This window comes from Engystomops pustulosus, chromosome 6, assembly GCF_040894005.1.
Source record: "Engystomops pustulosus chromosome 6, aEngPut4.maternal, whole genome shotgun sequence".
NCBI lineage: Eukaryota > Metazoa > Chordata > Amphibia > Anura > Leptodactylidae > Engystomops > Engystomops pustulosus.
Genome location: NC_092416.1, coordinates 91,597,902 through 91,618,638, shown reverse-complemented (window position 1 = coordinate 91,618,638; position 20,737 = coordinate 91,597,902). Strand labels below are relative to the sequence as shown.

Sequence of the window (20,737 nt, the reverse complement as noted above, 5' to 3'; positions counted from 1 at the left end):
TTACATCTCCAGCAGAGACCTGTGTCATGTAGCCCCCATCTGTGTAAAGGTGTTTTTTACCAGCGTGCTAGCAATTTAAAGTGATTCTCTTGGAGACGTACACATCTGGAAAACCCGTATGGGTGTTGTGTTATCCATAGTTTTTCCTTTTCGGAAAGATTTAGACCCAGCTCCTTCTCCCAAGAGGATATGTATAAAGGTGGGCCTGGAGCTTTAGAAGCTGCTATGCAATCATATAAGTATGACAGGGTAACTGCTTTCGGGGCTCCCACTGCAACCGCCAACTCCAGTGGTGTTGCTTCTCTAAGAGGGCCAAATCTTTTTTTGAATGCGTTGCATGTCGAGGTGAGTTGTATCTTAATAAAGTGAGCCTGCCCCATACCTTTAAGCTTGTTAAGAACGCTTTCGTGTGGATCCTTCTCTATGCTATCTAGCAGTTCTTTAACCGTTAAGTCACCAAGTCGGGACCACCAGCTAGGTATATCATTCCATCTGTCTGTTAGGGATAAGGGAATTCGACTTGCTGGCATTAGTGGGGATGGGAATTCCGAAATTTTTATCTTAGAATTAGCTTTGTGCCAGGCCTTGATCACTACTAACAGCATTTCTTCAAACCCTCTGAGTCTCCCTGCCATGGAGGTGGTATCCATATTCTCCCCAGGAGTTGTTTATCCTGTATTCCTGAGCTAGAAGATGCCTCTGTCGTGTCTTTTGTCGGTAGTCTGAAGCGAAGTGCTCTGGCTGCTTGTGCAGCCCAATAGTACATTTGAACGTCAGGAAGTCCTAGTCCGCCTCTCATCTTTTTCCGGGTGAGTAGGGTATGCACCTGTCTAGGCCTCTTCCCTTTCCATAAATAGGAGGAAAACAGTCTCCTTATTTCAGTAAAAAAGTTTTGTGGGTATCTCAATTGGTAGCATCATCAGGGGGTATAATACTTTAGGTAATACATATGCTTTAAGCACATTCTTCCTCCCCATCCAAGATATATTCGGTAAATTGTAACTGGTCAACAGCTTCTTAACTTCCGTTATTAAGGGGGAGAAGTTAAGTTTGTATAATTTTTTTAGATCACCCGGGAGTTTTATGCCGAGGTACTTAATGTAGTCATTTTGCCAAGTGAAGGAGGAGGTAGGCTTAATATTATTTATCTCTTGTTGGGTTAAAGTCACGTTCAAGATCTCTGATTTGCTTAGGTTAATTTTAAAGTTCGCTATATAGTCAAAATAAGTAAACATCTCCTGCATAACAGGGAGAGCTGGCTTCGGTTTTGTGATCAAGAAAACCAGATCATCTGCAAATGCAGTTAAATGGTATTTCCTCCCTGCCATTGTGACTGGTTCTATCCTTGGGTCCTGCCTAACGTGTTGCACTAATGCTTCTAGGCAAAGTATAAATAGAGAGGGGGATAAGGGGCAGCCCTGCCTCGTTCCATTAGTTATTTTAAATGGTTTGGATAATACCCCGTTGACCCTAATCTGTGCGGGGGGGGGGGGGGAGGAGTACAGACTAAAAATTGCTGCTATAAAAGCTGGGGGGATCCCAAATTTCTCTAATGTAGCCTCCATAAACTGCCAATCAACCCTATCAAATGCCTTCTCGGCATCCGTGCCGAGAAGGACTAAAGGTATTTTATGGTTGCGTGCATGGATGACAGTTTGCATTAGGGTAAAGACATTATCTTTACCTTCCCTTCCTTTTATGAATCCGGCTTGCTCCGGTGAGATCAGTTTTGGTAGCAATGGGGCTAGTCTGGCTGCAAGCAGTTTTGCCCAGATTTTCACGTCAATATTTAATAGCGATATTGGCCTATAATTTCCAGCTAACTCAGGGTCTCTCCCCTCTTTGTGTAATATGGTGATATGTGCCAGTAGCATGAGTGGATGCAGGGTGCTACCCTTTAATAACTTGTTGCACATCGCTGCTAAGTGTGGTAATAATAAATTACCTAATCTTTTGTAATACATTATGGTAAAACCATCAGGTCCCGGGCTATGGCCACTCGGGATTGATGATATAATTTTCTTTAATTCCGCTATTGTGACCGGTTGTAGGAGGGATTTTCCTGTGTTGTCATCTAGTTTTGGCAGTTTTATGTTCTCAAGAAACTCGTGTATCTTTATGGTCCTTGTACTTTTCTGCTGTGGGTCTTCGTCCTGTCCCAAGTTATAGAGTTTTGTATAATACTCGTTACAGCCCTTCCTGAGTCATTCCACATTGCGGTAATATACGTCTTTGCTTGTGCTTTCTTGAATAGCTGAGTCATCGTCTTACTACACCTATCTCCGTGGGCATAAAATCTATGTCTAGATCTTGCGTATGTTTTTGCTGTTTGAATGTTTATTACGTCTTTTAGTTCTTCTCTAGTCTGCTGTATTTTTTCCTTAACTTCTAACATCTGTGATCTTTTGTGTTGTCTCTCTAATTTAGCTAATTTTGCTAAAAGGTCACAGGTTTTGGCTGTTCTCTTCTTCTTGACTCTAGCCCCCATTTCCATAAGATAACCTCTCGTTAATATTTTCTGCCTCTCCCATAATGTTATCGGGTCAGTTACTAAGTCTCTGTTTTCTTCGAAGGATGCTGTCATTTTGTCTGTCAATTCCTTCAGTAGGTCTGCGTCCTCTAATAATGAGTCATTTAACCTCCAGGTCCAATCTCGGATCGGCATATGTGACATTCTTATTTCTGTTATAATGATATCACCCCTATATTTGAAGAAATTACTTGTTGTGCATGTCTAGACTGTATGAACAGGTAATCTAACCCCTGGTATGAGCCATGGGGACCTGAATAGAAAGTGTAGTTAGATGTTGTAGGATTAATCAATCGCCATGTGTCTATGAGGTTTAGTTCTTGTAGTGCTATTTTCATTTTCCTCAAGGCCCTAAAGGGGACCGCTGAGTGTCTTGTGGACGAATCCGTCAGAGGATCCAGGGTGACATTTAAATCTCCTCCGATCAGCAACATACCCTCTGAAAACCTCTTAATAGTTTCTAAAGCATTGCATAGCCATGTCCATTGGCCTTGATTAGGGGCGTATAGGGATGCGAAAGTGTATATTTGCCCTCCTATTGTGCCTTTCACTAGTATCATTCTACCTTCTGGATCCTGGTATGTGTCCTTGTGTATGAAAGGTACCTCTTTGTGAAATCCAACTGAGACCTCCTTAGAGGCTGAGGTGGGATGACTACAGTGGAAAAATTGTGAAAACCAGGTTGTAGAAACCCGTGGTACATGTCTTTCCCTAAAGTGGGTCGCATGCAGTAGGACCACATCAGTTTTTCCTTGTTTTAAAAGAAGAAGGAGTTGGGCTCTCTTTTGGGGGGAATTCATCCCTTTGACATTCCATGTTGTGACTTTCAGTTCAGCCATAAGTGGTTAAAATTTTCTCGTTTATATCCCTATTCGGGAGCTTAGAAATCTACCTACTACTGTGAGTGTGGGTAGGGATAGGGAAGAGGTGTGAACTAAAACTTAATAACAATAACCTATTGTGATGACACGTTCTATTTTGTGTCATTGGAGTGAGGGCTAGTTTCCACACTGCGCCTACTACCTGTAGGAGCCCTGCATGCGCCTCACTAGTGCGCTGGTATTCGCTGGGGGTCATATGACTCGGTTCCTGTGGGTGTAACACTGAAAAACCGGAGTCTGAGAATCCCTTGTAGCTTAGAATAACCATACAACGGTTAGTAGATTAAACATGAGGTGTCTCAATTTCCCTAGAGCTATCTGTTAGCTCAGGTAACTTGTTTCTAACAACAAACATGGTAAAACTTGAATTAACGCAAGAGACAGTGCATAACTTGCAGATCTTGACTTAAGAGATCTTAATGAGTAAGTGAACTACAACTATCTCCCTTATCAGGCAATGGCTGTGCATAGGGAGTAGCATAAGGATAACACAAAACTATTCATGAACATATTTGTTTACGAACCCTTCAATGTCCCGAATGACAGCTAGCAGTTCTTTGCTTGTGTCTTTTGTTGAACCATAATTCTGGGTCTAGGCATGAGGGTCCGTTGACTGCCGACAGGAGTTTGGCAGTAAAGATGGTCAAAGTTCCCGCTTTTCGGTAGGGTTTTGGTTGCTTTAAGACGCTCCTTTCTGTGGATGTCTTCTCTTGTCTTTCGGTGGTTTCGGTGCTTCTACTGTCTGCCACTTGCTAGTTGCTTTGAGCACTGGTAATGCGATATTGTCTTCAGACGGAATCCATGAAGGGATCGCTATAGGACTCATCTCAAGGCATTTCCATGCTTTTATTAGATCACAACCTGCTGTGCACCTTTAGAGAAGTGTAAGCCAAAGGGAAAAAGCCATTTGTATTGTATCCCTTGTTCTCTAAGCTTTCCTAAAAGTGGTCTGAGTGCTCTGCGTTTTGCCAATGTCGAGGCTGCCAGGTCTTGATAGATGGAGATTTCTACTCCTTCATAGCTCAGGTTCTCTGTGTCCCGGCTTTTCTGTAAAATCGCAGCCGTGTCCTGGTAGCTCAAAAGTCCACATATCACATCCCGTGGAGGATCAGTGGCAGCAGGCTTTGGTTTAAGTGCCCTATGCACTCTTTCTATGACAATTTTCTCTGCCCTTTCAGCTCCTAATAAGTTGGTGAAGAGCTGTTTCATGACGCTGGGTAGCGTGTCGACTGCCCAGGACTCCGGTAAACCTTTCAGGCGCACATTCTTCCTCCGACTCCTGTTCTCCTGATCCTCTATCATCATTAGAACCTGGTGCAATTGCTCGTCTTTAGCTTTCAATTTCCCTCTGACGGCAAACTCCACCATCTCCTCTTGCGCTGCCTCAAGGGCCTCTACTCTGTGCCCCACATGTCTCACCTCCGCTTTTATTTCTCCCAGCTCCTTCATTACTGGCTGCAGTGCCGATGTGATTGTGTCTTTTAGCGTTGACCTCGATAGCCAGGAAGAGCTCTGACCTTTTGAGTCTCTGTCTGGGGAGTCATCTCTGTTGGATGCATCAGCATGGTCTGAACCCGCATGGTCCGCCGGCGCCATCTTGGATCTCGGCGCAGTAAGGTTATATTCTGCTTTATCTCTCTCTTTATCTCTCTGCTTTTTCTTGTTCCAGCCGCCGGTTTTTTAGGGACCGGGAGGACTAGACCTGTTCCCCTTCCCGCTCCCGCCGTACTTCACCATGTTTTAAGTCTTTTGGCCTCTTATAACGGGAATCTCAGACCCGCCCTCCAGGTGTTTGAGAAGTAATATGGCTGACAGGGTAGATGCTGGACCGCTATTTCCTTTCCCAGAAACAAAAAGCCTGCAGTAGCAATTTAGCTTCAAATTTAATGTTGAAATCCATGCTGATATATATTCTCCCTGCAGCCAATAGTGTAATAGTATACATTTTTGATATGATATAATAAATAGTACAAAATGTTTACCTTTGACCTTTTCTCCTTTGCTAAGAGAGATCTCTCCTTCACCTTGTGACTGATAGGGTTTGGTGACCACAAATGTGCGCCCTGGCACAGCTGAGTATAGTTTGCGTTTCATGCGATGGTTCACAGTCCCACCAGAGGGGGCATCTTTGGCAGAACCACTAGAACTAAAAAAGACAAATTATAAAGGGCAAGTACCAGGATTTTGTTTGTTTTGTTTTTTTACATATATAATTAGATTTTGGAGAAGGAAAATAGAAATGTTCATCTTAAAAACTCTAAAAATTACTTTTGTTGGTATAATCTTCCTGGATAAATGATGCCTGTAACCTAGACAACAATCTTACAATATTACTTCTTAATTAGGAAACACAAAGCTTAACCTTTCTATCCAGTGACTGCAGAGATCATTGCATAAGTCAACATTAACCCCTTAACGTTGAAGCCACTTTTCAACTTCCTGACACGGGCCATTTTTTCAAACCTGCCCTGTGTCACTATAAGTGGTTATAACTTCAGAACGCTTCAACATATCCAAGTGATTTTAAAATTGTTTTCTGGATAAAAACTAATATAGAGGAAATCTCATTTGTTTTAGCATTGCCATCTTTAAAGTAAACAATGGCATAATGTACCCAAACACACAAATAACGATAAAGAGCTCCACATCCAGTATTTTGTGCATCAGCATATTATAGTTGGACTATTAAAACAGCCATGATATAATACACAGGTCAAATGTATGGCCATATGTAGACTAGGAAATATGATCCTAACACAGCCCTGGAAGCAGGATTCCATAGTATAATGCTACGGGGTCCCACAACCACATACAGGCAGTCCACCGGGTTACGTACAATATAGGGTCTGAAGGTTTGTTCTTAAGTTGAATTTGCATGTAAGTTGAAACTGTATATTTTATAATTGAAGTTCTAGACAAATGTACTGAAAACATCATACTGAAAAACTGTTTTCCCATTGTGCTGTTTAGACTCATTCAAACCCCAGCCAATGAACATTACATGAAAATCTGTCTCCTCTGCATATAACTTACAGTATAATGACAGTTGATTAGGAGATGAAGTCAAAAACAATGAATGAGCTCTATTAAAGTGCAATAAGTGACAGAAAGGTCAATCACAAGTTTCAACCACAATCATTATAGTAACTGTATCTCAAAACTGGCTGCTGGATTTGGCCAAGAAACAAAGTCGTGTTCTGCGTTGCCTTTTACCTCAGATGACTGCAGACAGAGCCTGTGAGGCTGCCAGGTGCTCCAGGCCTATAGACTCTGCATTCTGCTATGTTGATGGTATTTTATCATGTCACATTCTAAATATCCAAAAATATCATTCAGAAATATAACAGCAGCAAAATGGTTTATATCCATAATAGTTTATATAAATGGTTTACAGTATATCCCATTACTGTACATAAGGAGGAGAATATCTATTGCTTTGTTGATTTAGCCTCCAGTGGTGTAGATAACCTATGGATGTTATATTTGGAAAACTCCTAAACTTTTAGTCCATGGTTTTAACCACACTATATAGAGACCAGTGGGCTATTTATGAAGTGTACCTTGGGCGTCCACGTGGTTGTTTCTTGGACTCCTCTGTGTGGCGTCCTCGTGAAGGTGATCGATTTCGGGCACCTCGTGGGCTACTGGAGCTTCTCATAGTTCCCCCTGAGGACTTTTGTCCCTGCAGAGTGACAGTATTGGCAGTGGAAGCGGAGAAGACCATCCAGTCAGGCAGTGATAGGCTGTTGTCACTATTGGCACGTAATAGGACATGGGGAACAGAAAGAGCTTTCCCTCCCTCCCTACGATGGATGGCATAAGAAGGCGATTCTTGGAAGGGCACTGTAAATAGAATTTTACATACCCATTTAACATGGTTTCTAATAATTCAAATGAAAACTGGAGCTTTTTATATTAACTTATATCACTCACCAACATCAGTATCTCGATGACTCTTGATCAGTTCTCCTAATTCAAAATTTCCTGAAATAACAGCTACCTATAAGAAGAAATAGGAAATGGAATGAGACACAGATTTTCATAAAGAAGATCCTATCTTTTGGAATTGGTTCCTACATTATCACTATGTGAAGCTCATAGGCTTACTCAATCATTATAAGTCCACAGAGTGTATAGAACTCCCAGCTGGCTTAATAAGGTCGAGTTTAGGGACAATGACAACTGTCCTAGTGGTGGAATTGATGGGGCATATTTAATGACTATGATGTGGGAATGCTAGGTTTTGGGTTCCTATAGGAAGGTGGTTTTGGTTCCCAAAATACATGGACCTAATGGCCTCCCCTTCAGTATGCAACTTAGGACTTTTTGGTGAAAACGTGCAGTCTCTATAAGTGTAGGTAGAATGCTTTATCATGCCCATAAGATATAGCTCAGCACTGGCTGTTCTCTCCTACGCCCACTATTGACAAATTCATTTCTCGAATGAACACCATCATCAGATTAGAGAAAGGGGTGTTTTGTAAACGTAGGACTGTCAAAAATTTTGAGAAGGTGTGGGGTTCGTGGATGAATGATGATACTCTTCCCTCTCCATTTCTTTGTCATAAACCTATGAATGCTTTTTTTGTGAACCTAAATTTTTTTATCTATTTTCTCCTGTCTGATGTTCCTAAGTGATTTTGATATGGTTACTTAGTTACATGAATGTATCTTCATATATAAGGCTGATGCCTCAAAGTGGTTCTTTCTTGGGTTGGAGTGGATGGGATCATGTTTCAGAGGGATATGTTTCTCTGTTTGTAAAATGAAAAGTCTCAATAAAAATGACTTGATTAAAAAAAAAAAGATTTCCATGAAGAAAAAAAGTAGGCAGATGGTAAAGATCAGAGCTGAAGGCGACCCATAAACATTAAGAAATTGTCGTGCAGATAAGAAAGGATACTAATGGCCATTTGCAAATCTTCTGACGTAGGGAAAGCTATTCCATATGAGATTGTGAATTGAATTATGACAAATAATTCTAAATTATGCAGATGCTGTACTGCCAGGGGCAAGGAGAAGGAAATTAAAGAATAAATATACACAACAATCCCTCTTTTCCAGTGCACATAGGAATTGAATATCAGCTGGAGACTGTCTACTGTGCTTGTTGGTTAGCTACACAGACAGGGTCCAAGTGATGTATTCTAGTGAACCTCAAATTGAAGAAAATGTTATTAATCTTGTAGTCAGTCAGGTCTCCTGCAGATTATTAGGTGTATTATCCGTCCCTCTTCACATCTCCTACAGTGAATAAAATACATAAAATAAATAAGACTAAGGATGAGACTAAGTATACTCTATATTTTTAATACTGAAAGAGCCCTGAAAGTATAGAGATCGCAAACTGGACTTCATCCCTGAGGGTTTAGTCACACGTCCCTTTTAACGCATGCGTTTAAAAACACATTGCAACAGCTCAAGAGAGATTTGCCTAATTAAACAGTTGTTAACACTTGTAAATATAAATGTTTACACTCATGTTAACCAACACATGTGTTAACCTTGTGTTAACAGGTGCACACGCTAATAAAATGTTAATGCATGTGCAACATCCCCCACCGGGGCCTAGTCTTTTCTTGGGGCCTGGAGACAGCCGGGGCCCAGAATACCAGATTGGCTGGCGCAGTGTCACAGTGCTGGGGACCAGAGGGCTGTCCTACAGCCTGGCAGGTCTCCAGCAGGTGGTGTTGGCAAGAAATTATATGGAGGGAGAGGCTGTAGTACTGGTTCTCCCTGGGGCAGCCCTTAGAGTCTGTAGTGTGTGCCCCTGGTAGATAGATGGGGCGCCCTTAGTAGTGATACAGCTGTAGCAGGAACAAGACGTAGACAATGTTGTGCATAAAAGTAACTTACAGTTCTTTATTCAACCAACAGTAACAACACGCCAAACGGTTCTGTACAATTGCAGTACTGGAGTGATTTTGGAGAGGAACCTCAGGAGTTGTCTCACCAGCCTGGATGCTGGGGCAGGCTGGGATGTAGCTGTATCCAATTGGCTTATTCGCAATTCCTTTGCCATGCGCATTGGCAGGGACGTTGCATACCCACAGGGCAATTGAAAGAGCCACCCACGGCTCGACTATGGACCGAATGGGAGTAAAGAGAACCAACGCTGTCCAGCAGCAGATGGCCTCCGGAGGGTCCAGGTGTGTAACAGCCGGTAGGGGTAAGGAAGAAATAGGTTTCACTCTCGAGGAAGTTCTGGCTATGTGCAGTGTAGGGGACAAACTGCCCATGGTCCTGGAGACAGGCACCTGGTTGGTGTTGGACTAAGTACAAAAATACAAATATATGAGATAGTCGGTAGCTAACGCCTTTAAATCAACTGTATGTGGGAAAGGTGAGGTGTCATGTCCTGTAATCCACTCCTTGCACCAAGGCCTGACTATTTGTTCAAAAACTCTTCTTCCTTGGTGACAAATAGTAATAGTAGTAGTACATGTTATACATACAGTACATTTTACACTTTACCTGCCGTCTGACGGTCTTACCCTGTGTGTATGGCATCTAGGTGATTCTAAGTGAACACCCCCGGTCATCTAAGGACTCGCAGTTTACAGAGGCCACACAATAACTGAGCTCAGATTCTAGGCGTAAGCTTGCGGTCAGGATTTACATATAAAGACGGTCCAACACAGTCATACTATCACCTGCAAAGCCTATGAAAATGTTAAGTGCAAACTTACTGACAATGAATGACAGTTGTGCAAACATTATATAACACACATTGGCTTTAGCAGCCCAATAGGTAAGTTGCTTGAACGTTACAAAGTTACATGAGAATGGCTACTCAGGGTAGCAATAGCAAAGTGCCAAAATGTGCATTTTCTTGTGTGGAAAAACATAAATGCAAACAGAATGTCTAATTCCTGCAAATAAAGAGCATTCAGCGCAACACAAAAGTCACTGGCAACTTTTCCTTGTAGTGGTTGGCTTTTGAAGAAAAGTCCATCTTCTGGGCACAGCCCTTGATGTGGGGAAAAGTGCAGATGAAGGGTCTCCTCCAGAGGTGGAGGAACAGAGTCCTTCACAGAGGTCTCTGATTCAGCAGAGGTGGACGCTAATGTAGCATATAATACTGTTGCGCAGTTCAAGGAGAGTCTCTTGACTGAGATAAATATATAGGGGGAAAGAGTCTGAGGAAAATCGCTGGCTCTACAAGGTATATAGGCATTCAGCCCTACTGGGAATAGCAGATAAAGTCATATGTACAATATATTTACAATAGTTACCTGTTAGGGCTACAGCTCATCAGGGGTTACTATTCTTGCTGCTCAAGAACAATGGCTGCAGGCCTGGGAGCAGGAACTGCAGCATGTACATCATCAGGCTGGGTGAAGAAAACAGTGTTGAGATCTTTCACCTGAAGACACTTGGTGGTAGAAACTGGAGCTGCTGACATAGGACACCCAGAATCTGGAGCTGGAACAGCAGGGAGGTCATCTGCGGCGATAGGTGTCTCAGCAAAGGAAGGAGGCAGGGACTTCTCTGAATGACCTTCAGCAGCTGTGGACGCTGTGGAGCGCATGACGATGACCGCAGGAGCTGTAACTTCTTCATTGCTGACAGCTGAAGGATTGTTGTTCCTGGACTGACCTGTAGCTCTTGGGGGCGCTGTAGCTGGCAGGGCGTTCTCACCGGAAAGCCTGGGCCTCTTAGCAGGTGGTCCTGGATACTCAGCAGGCTGGTCAGCAGCATTAGATAAGGGGTCAGGCCCCTTTAAGAGAATCCCTTTTGTAGCCGGGCCTCCTATGGGTAGATGTTGGCCCTCTGCAGGGAGGCCAGGTTGTACCCCAGCTAAGGGAGATATAGTGACAGTCACTGTGATATAGGCCCTGGGGGCCATGGTACTCACATCAGAGGTGGTCCTCTGGAGGTCCGGAATCGGAGGACGCAGCCACTGTGGAGAATCCGCCATTGAAGACTGCGTACAGGAGACAGCAGTAAGCGGTGCAGCAGATGGAGGTGCTCGAGGCTCTTGGGCAGACCATGCGACACTTGGTTCCTCATTTCGGCGGCTGTGCGGCATGTCGGCAGGACAGGAGACAGCACTTGGAGAAATCCAAGATGGCCGATTGACCGCTCTGATGCTGGAAGGCGACTGCTCTGACTCTGAGGTACCTCGTGGGCTCTCACTGGCGCTGCAGCGCGGGAGAGTTTAGCACCAGAGGGCGGAGCTCGAGTCTTTCCCGCCAGGAGCTGTGGCAGGCTGAATTTTCTCCTGCGCTATGTGCGTTGGAGGTGGAGCTTAGCCCGTGCAGACTGTGGGTTCCCGCCAATGACTTTTGGCGGGGTGGAATTACTTGCTGCGCCACAATCCCCTGAGGTAAATGCTTCAGGCACTGCAGGGCCGGATGTGGCAGAGCTGGTAAAGTTCTGTGACAGAGATTAACCTCCGGAGTGCTAGAGCGATACTTGAAAGCATGTGGCAGCAGTTTAACACAGTCAATGTAGAAAATAGCACAAAGTCATTTGGGCCTAAACCTGGATGGCAGCAGGGTTAGGCAGCACAGTAGATTTGTAATAAAGGACAGTCTATAGTGCCAGAATAAGGCACAGAAGTAGAAATCCTGTTTGTGACGCCACTTGCAACATCCCCCACCGGGGCCTAGTCTTTTCTTGGGGCCTGGAGACAGCCGGGACCCAGAATACCAGCGTGGCTGGCGGTTGTGGCCTAGGCAGGCTAGTGTCACGGTGCTTGGTATGGGGACCGGGGGGCTGTCCTACAGCTTGGCAGGTCTCCAGCAGGTGGTGTTGGCAAGAAATGATATGGAGGGAGAGGCTGTAATACTGGTTCTCCTGGGGCAGCCCTTAGAGTCTGTAGTGTGTGTCCCTGGTAGATAGAAGGGGCGCCCTTGGTGGTGGTTCAGCTGTATTAGGGACCAGACGTAGGCAATGTTGTGCATAAAAGTAACTTACAGTTCTTTATTCAACCAACGGTAACAACACGCCAAACAATTCTGTACAATTGCAGTACTGGAGTGATTTTGGAGAGGAACCTCAGGAGTTGTCTCACCAGCCTGGATACTGGGGCAGGCTGGGATGTAGCTGTGTCCAATCCTGGAAGCTGCAGCTTTGTCCTGTTTGTGGTTCAGTATCACTCTGTGTCAGGTTGATGAGCTGAGGCCTAGCAGCTTCTCCTGTGGTGAGAGCTGGGCCTGAGAGATCTGCTCTCTCTGAAGTTTCTGGAACTCTCTGAACTCTGATTGACTAACTCCTCCCCTGACAAAGGGTTTAGTTACTCCCTTGTCAGGTGGTCTCCTCCTCCAATCACACTCCAGTTACAAACAGTGGAACATCATTGCATAACATTTCTTTAACCCTTGCCTATCCAGGCAGAATCTACCACTGCACAATCACCTCTATATGTATTGTATAGGAAAAGGGCTTATTCGCAATTCCTCTGCCATGTGCATTGGCAGGGACATTGCACATGCGTTAAAAATGCATTAACTGTTGCTTTTTGTAAATGCAAGTGTTAACAGCTGTTTAATTAAGCAAATCTCTCTTCAGCTGTTGCAATGCGTTGTTAAATGCATGCATTAAACGCAACGTGTGACTGCACCCTCACTGGTCCACAGAGTCCAGGGTGAACCATAAACTTCAGTACTTAGATTTGCCCACCAGCTCATAACTTCTCTAATTAATTCTCCTATAATGATAAGTCTAAGGCCTCCAGTGGTTTTCCATATGAAAAGGCTAAAATGTTCTGTGAAGCACTTAAAGAAACAATTTACAATGGGCAGAACATGTCTTACCCTCCCCCTGCCTTTGTATTGTATCAGCAGCAGGAAGTGCAAGGGGTGGGAAGACATGATCTGCTCATTGTAACGGCCTGTGAAGCTACAATGCTGATAGCCTATGTAAACACACCCAGAGCCCTTCAGGCTCATTAAAATAATTATAAAACTCTGAGGGCTCCTCGGGTGGTTCTCAGAGCCACACCATGCTGCAGATTCACAGGCAGTTGGACTGTCTTACCTTGCCACTTGCTCCTGCTAAGCACTCCCCCCCCCTCCACCTGATGTAATCCCACTGCAGCAGACGAAGCCCCAGCACACAGTGGGATAGAGAAGAGCTACTTACACACTGTAACAGCCTGTGAATCTGTAGCACAGAGGAGCTCTGAGAACCCCCCCCCCTCAGTTGCTCTTCAGATTCATTAGCATAATTATGAAAGTTCGTTAAAAGGAAGAAGGCCATGGATAAGAAATATAAGACAATTACCACAGTCACTGTGTCTGGATCTATGACTAAGTGCCTCTGGTTTATCATGCTTGATTTTGATGTCCTTTAACAAAATGTTTCTAATTTACTAGACATCAAGTTGAGATTCTGATCATAGCATCTTCTGTCTGCTAAAGTTTTGATAATCTTTTCAAACTGATATGGGATCAAGTTAAACAGTAGAGAACTATATATCCTTCAACTTTTTGGTTAATTCCTATAGACAAATAGATGATAGAATAATCTTCGTCACTTGACACATTAACACATTATGACATACATGGACATCATAATGCCACAAAGGATGTATGATAAGGTCTGAGCCTTCATACATGATCGGTGTTGGATGCATAATGCCAATGTCCTGATGTCATCTGGGAGCTTCTATGCTAGCCTGGAGTCTGTATGAGACTTCAGGACTTGTCATTGGTCAGGATCTATAACAATGTGCCAGGGGTACACTGTTATAGATCCATAGGAAATTCTTCATATACTGCAATACTGAAGTATTGCAGCATATGGTAGGAATGATCAGAACCCCAAGGGTTAAAGTACCCTTGGGGTCTAAACAGTAGTATCAAAATAAAAATGGTTATTCCCAGAATTAAACCTTATAACGGAAAAGCGTCCAAATGTCCGAAACGCTACTCAGTCCCCAAAATTTGGATTATCATTTGGAGTGCACAGTGAAAGCGTAAAAACTGTGTCCACAAGAAAATGGTGAAAATGCCTTTTTTTCTAAAACTTTATTGCATCTGGAATATTTTTTCCAGCTTCACAGTAATCGCCATAAATTATGGAAAATGGAAATGCAAAAAAACGAAAATGGCCTAATTATTATCCATGTGACATTTGTTGTGCTTTCATGTAGCATATGGGATATTGTGCCCCCTTAAGCACCAGGGCCCACCCCCAAAACTTAGACCTCTGTCAGTTTCATTTTGTCAACTGCATGCACTAGAAAACTACAAGTAATATTTAAGGTGTAATGTCCAAACCTGGAAAGGGGTCTGTCCACTGTGGTTCTTTATATCCTTCCTTGATCCCCGATACAGCAATACTCGAGCACAGCTCTCCTGAGGGTAATGAAAAAGAGTGACAGATAACTCAGCATGAGTGAAGAACAGCAGGGTACAACATTATCATTTGCTTTGTACAGGTGCAAACACAATGATCAATGACAAGGTAAGTACTGCCTGTCACTGAAAGGCAAAGGTGAATTAAATAGATAAATTGTGGAGAACGCACAGGGGTGGAAAAGCTTCATCATGTACAGATGTCTGAGCTGAGCTGGTTAGAGATGGAAATGCATTTATTGTGCAGATTGATGCAAACCGTTGGTGCATTCTCTAAAAGAGGGCTCAATGTTCCATTGCTGGGTCTAAAATGAATACAAAACTTGCATGTTAATAAATTAGACATTAATGTAGTAGCCAAAGTCTGCTAGTTCTGCTCCTTTTATACACAGAGTAGGAACATATTATAGTAGAGGGTTTTGGGTGGTCACCTGGAGCCCAAGGCATCTGGTGGACCCATGACCGAGGCAAGCGATAGAGAGACGCCCCCCCATATATGTATATATGAGGGAGTGTCAGGACCCGATCCATCATTTTGGTTTGGTGTGAAAATAAAGCAATGCAAAATGCATACAGCGTGCCGCCATGTAGTATATAACACATACAGCATGCCGCCATGTAGTCTAAAATTAATACAGCGTGCCGCCATGTAGTATAATATGCATACAGCTTGCCACCATGTAATATAAAATGCATACAGCATACCTCCATGTAGTATAAAATGTATACAGCATACCGCCATGTAGTATAAAATGCATACAACGTACCACCATGTAGTATACATAAGGACACAGATAGTGATGAGAGAAGGGACAAATGTTCTGCTGACTTGGGAAGATCAGTGGCTCCGGCGAAAAGATCCAGGGCTCCAGCCAAAAGATCCGGGGAATGAGCCCTGGACCTTTTGACCTAGCCATGCCCCTGGGTGGTGGGCAGCTGAGCCGACTCCACTAGCGCAATGGCGCTAGCAACGTCTCACAAGGTTTACAAGATAGTGCCACCGCACGCACAACCCCACCCCTCGCCCAGCAGCCTCCATGCATTGAAACAGTTCTGTGCTGCGCACACACATCACAGCTGGCAAAAGCCTCATTACGGGCAGCTAACCTAAATTAACAGTGCCACCTCTTCCTCCTGCCCAACCGCCCAGCCAGCCTCCACGATATGCCGCGGTCTCAGTTATTTTAATGTAGCATGTCCTGGCTTATAGTATTACCTGGCTAGAGTCCTGCCAGCTGCTGCTCCCAAACTCTCCACCACGTGGCGCCACCCGAGGCGGGAATCTCAACTCGCCTCATAGGTGGTGCACTCCTGCCCATGACCACCTATACTTCCTAAACTTATCACCACGTTTGATACTTCCCTGAAGACTACAGCGTTGACTTGTATTTGTATAAAACAGCCCTTCCAGGACTTTTGAAGGAGTCTTAATTTTCCCCTGAACCAAAAATATCAACATTTCAGCTTCCCAGAAACTCATTCATTTGTATGGGGCTTCCTTACCAGGCAAATAGGTATGAATGGTGCCGTTTTCACTACAGCCTACCTGTATACAAACGTGTCTATTTCCAGGCCACCAACAATGGACACGTGGTCCATAATTTATTCCCCTTTTGTGTTATCGGCATGTGATATCTGCTCACATGTGAATAACAGGTAGAAAAGACTCCCTGAAATGCAAACCTGCGTAGGCATAGGACCTGTGCAGTCAGCACACTAGTGGGGCCATTGAAACCACCATAGATCATGGCCACCATGGCGGTCTATTGCACTCGGTCACTGTGCGCTCACTTGGCTTTCTATTTATTCTGCACCTAGTCACATGCATGAAGCCCTACTCTGGTTCTCTAGAAATGGGTGCCCCAAAATACCTTCCTTGCAATTCTTTCCTCTCAAGCTACTCCTTTTCTTAATGCTCGCAGTAAAGAGGTGTTCATTCTTTGGCAAGAAGCTTAAAGGGAACCTTTCACTAACCCCCCAAAAACTGAATAGTACTTTCTATTACAATATGTACATCCCCTGGAGGTCTTTTTAGCATATTTCTAGATTGCAGCATGAATACAAAATTTCATCTTTTATTCTTTTGTACAATGTAGTCAGGTAACCCCCTCCTCCTGTAGTCAATTTGCTTTGCCCACTCCATGCATCTAGAGTACCTGCCTTGACTCCCAATTATGAAAGTCATTTTCCAGCTAAAGTAAAAAAAATACTGCTGATCCTTTCTTTTTTTTAAAAAAGGTGCTAAGGAAAGGGACCTAATCCCTTCTTATACAAATAGTAGGAATTCCAGTCACACTGATGAATTAACTTTTTTATTTATTATTCTTTTCACAGCAAACAAATATGACGTTTGGGTCCTAACATACAGACCTTCTTCAGACACAATTTTCAGTTTGGCATATGTATGGGAAATGGTCATGTGTAGCGGCGATTTGTATACAGAATTGCGGCATCATGAGGTGCACTCATTTTCCAGCTATCTTGAGATCTTGCACGTGTGCAGTGATCCTATGATCTCCTGATGCAAGGAGTGGGCTGAGCAGACTGACTGCAGAAGCTGGGATTTCCTGACTGTCTGACTGCATCATACAAAAGAATAAAAAGGGTTTTTTCATTCATGCTGTAACCTAGAAATATGTTAAAAAGACCTCCAGGGGATGTAGACATTACAGAAGAAGGTACTGTTTGTGGGCTTGGGAGGGGCTGTTTCAGTGACAGGTTCCTTTTAAACTTGTCAAACTCATGTCAAGCTTTGGACTTTTCAGCAGGTCCAAAAACAGTATGTTGCCATATCAACTAATGATAGGCTGGCAGTTATATTGTATCTCTTTAGCTCTTCTTCTTTGGTATAAACAGACTGTGGCAGGGATGCCAAGACCTTTCCAACATGTGATCTACATTTACATGAATAGTTCTGTCATAGTTCTGTCAATGCAGTAAAAGAAGGGCTGTGAGAGGTGGCGCACACAAGTATTCAAATAGTCATGGGTTTTGCAATAAAAACATTTTTTTATTTTGTATCTCAGGAACACTACCACGACTCCTTTATTAAGCGATAAGAAGATATATATCATGCAATGAATTATCATGAGTATGCACATATTTATAAGGATTTTTGCAAAATTTTCATATTACTTACTCCTTTCTAAGCAAGCAAAGATATGCACATATGTCACCCTTTTCTTTCCAGAGCTAAGGCATTTTATGTTCTGAAGCTACTTCTCTTCCTCATCAGCAGCTGTATTGGCATTAAAGCCAGTTAGAGTCAATTATATCATGGCCATAGTTCCCATGATGTTTTGTGTTCTTTTTCAGGGATTGCACGGCTTGTATTTAAAAGGTGTCTGCATTGGGACTGTGTTGCACACAATTGTTTTTTGGCGCAACTGGGCTTGCTTCCATGCAGTACCAATTGGGGGGCGTGCCGTCGGACGATCCGACTGATTCGAACTCCGTGCAGGATTTAATTCAAATTGTGTCACAAGCTCAAGCACTTACATGCACCATTTAAAATATGGTGAACTCTGTCGGGCCTGAGCAGGGAAGCAACACATGCAGGATATCGGGCGCACGATCTTAGTGAATCACGTGAATCGCCGGACAATGCACTTTCTGTGAACTCCAGCAGAAGAGTAAGTACATGTGCCCCATTGTGTACATACAGGATCTGTCAGTTGACTGGCCTGGTAGCTTACATCCCATGGGGGAGCATGGAATAAGTAGTAGAAACCAGCAGTGTAAGAGTTACACAGAATGTTGTTGCTGTGTGTGTTCTAAGGGTTTACAGCTTCCCTATTGTGAAGGTAGTGTCATGGAGCAGAGGTTGGGGGTGAAGGCTGCTGAAGAGAGGGGAGTCTATGACAAAGCTTGAGGTACAAATAGAGAAAGAAAATCATGCAGAATCATAGACTAGTTGAAGGGACTTATATTCAACAGGAGAGTCCTTCTACCTCACTATTTTTGCAGGAGACTTCCGCATCCACAGAGCTGCAGACAGAGAGCCTTCTGGAGAGCTACACAGAGAGAGCCTCATCTGACCTCTTCTTATTACAAAGTGAGGAGAGAGCAGCAGGGCTTACCCTTCAAAAGTCTCTAGAACTTCACCAGGCAATTACAGGCCTGTAAGCTCAACTTCCATTGTGGGGAAAATATTGGAAGGGTTAGTAAAAACTACATACTGGAGTATGTGACATCAAATAGTATAATAGAATAGAATAGAATAGAATGCTTTATTGTCCCCACAGGGGAAATTGACTCCTCCATTCATGATCACCTCCATTCATGATCACAATTGTACATATACAAACAAGTAAAATACAACATACATATACAAATAGATAATAAAAGTTATTTTAAAAAACAGTAAAAAGTAAAAAAAAACACCATGGTTACGAATATTAATTACTTGCCCATGTTCACTAATACAATTGCCCTAGGTATAAAGGAGTTTTTAAAACGATTCGTTCTACATTTCATATGCAGAAACCGATCACTAAATGTGCTACGTTGACCCATCAGTGTGTTATGTAATGGGTTTTTCTCATTACATACAATGGACTTAAATTTGGAGAGCATACGTGCACACAAGACTGACTCCCAATCCTCTGTCTTAGAGCCAACAATTGAGTTCACCTTCCTAACCAATTTCTTAAATTTGTTTAAGTCAGTCGTACGAGCATTGTTTCCCCAACATACCACCGCATAGAATAAAACACTTCCAATTACAGACTGGTAAAAGGACAGCAACATCCCACGGTCCACATCAAAAGACCTGAGCGATCTTAAAAAGTACAGTCTCCCAGACGCCTTTTTGTACAATTTCTCTGAATTTATATGCCACAGTAACTTATCATCCAGATAGACGCCCAGATACTTGTAGTTGGTGACGCGTTCTACTGCGACACCCCTAATCTTTGTAGGCTCACCATCAGTATCATGTTCTTTTCGGAAACTGATTACCATTTTCTTGGTCTTAGATAGATTCAATTCCAAGCCATTTGTGTCGCACCACTCCGAGAACAAGTCAATGGTCGACCAATATTCAGACAAATCTCCCTCTTTTATGCACCCTATTATCGCAGTGTCATCCGAATACTTCTGCAAGAAACACTGACTTTTTTTTTGAAAGTCTGCAGTGTAGATGGTGAATAGAAACGGGGCAAGAACAGTCCCCTGTGGGGCTCCAATGTTACTCACAACCACATCCGACACCGTGTTTCCAATTTTCACCTTCTGCGGTCTTAGTATCAGATAATTAAAGATCCACTGAATTAGGCCAGAACCAACCCCCATTTTACCCAATTTCTGACATAGATGTTTCGGGATAATCCTATTAAAAGCACTCCCAAAGTCGAAGAACATTATCCTGATCTCAGACCCCGGCTCGTCCAGATGCATGTATACCCTGTGGAGCAAATAAAGAATCGCATCCTCCACACCCAGACGTGGTTGGTATGCGAATTGTAGAGGGTCAAGATACGGTCCAACTACTTCAGCAAGATGTCTCAAAATAAAACGCTCAAAAACCTTCATAATTATTGGTGTTAACGCTATCGGGCGGTAGTCATTTGGTTCTCTCGGAGCCCTGACTTTTTGTACCGGAATAATACACGACGTCTTCCATAACGTAGGAACCACAGCAGCTGTAATACTACGATTAAACAGTTCACAGAAAACAGGGCCAAGTTCCCCAGAGCACATTCGAAGGATCTTCGCGCTTACACAGTCCGGCCCTGACGACTTTCTAACCTTTAATTTCTTTAGTTCACATATTACATCCTCTGCCAAAATTGAGAAACCAACATCATTATTGGCCATACTTCCCAATCTAACATCCTCCTCGTCAGTGTCCCCATCACAATCGGTACATGGGTTCCCTTCCCCTGTACTAAACCGATTAAAAAAGGAGTTCAGGGCATTCGCATTTTCTCTATCCCCTGCAAAACCACCCATCTTTGCTTGCATCCCTGTTATTAGTTTCATACCCTTCCAGACCTCACTGACCTGGTTGGCAGCCAATT

At 43.3% G+C, this 20,737-nt stretch overlaps 1 protein-coding gene across 1 annotated transcript in view; it reads right to left on the bottom strand.

Annotated features, from left to right (window-relative positions):
- SHANK1 (SH3 and multiple ankyrin repeat domains 1) overlaps positions 1-20,737 on the bottom strand; it is a 410,365-nt gene that overhangs the window by 153,641 nt on the left and 235,987 nt on the right. The window contains exons 9-12 of the mRNA XM_072110375.1: positions 14,640-14,717; positions 7,345-7,411; positions 6,972-7,254; positions 5,394-5,557 (exon numbers count right to left, since the gene is read on the bottom strand). Of these exons, the coding sequence (XP_071966476.1) occupies positions 5,394-5,557; positions 6,972-7,254; positions 7,345-7,411; positions 14,640-14,717 (592 nt within the window). The remainder of the gene's footprint in view (positions 1-5,393; positions 5,558-6,971; positions 7,255-7,344; positions 7,412-14,639; positions 14,718-20,737) is intronic.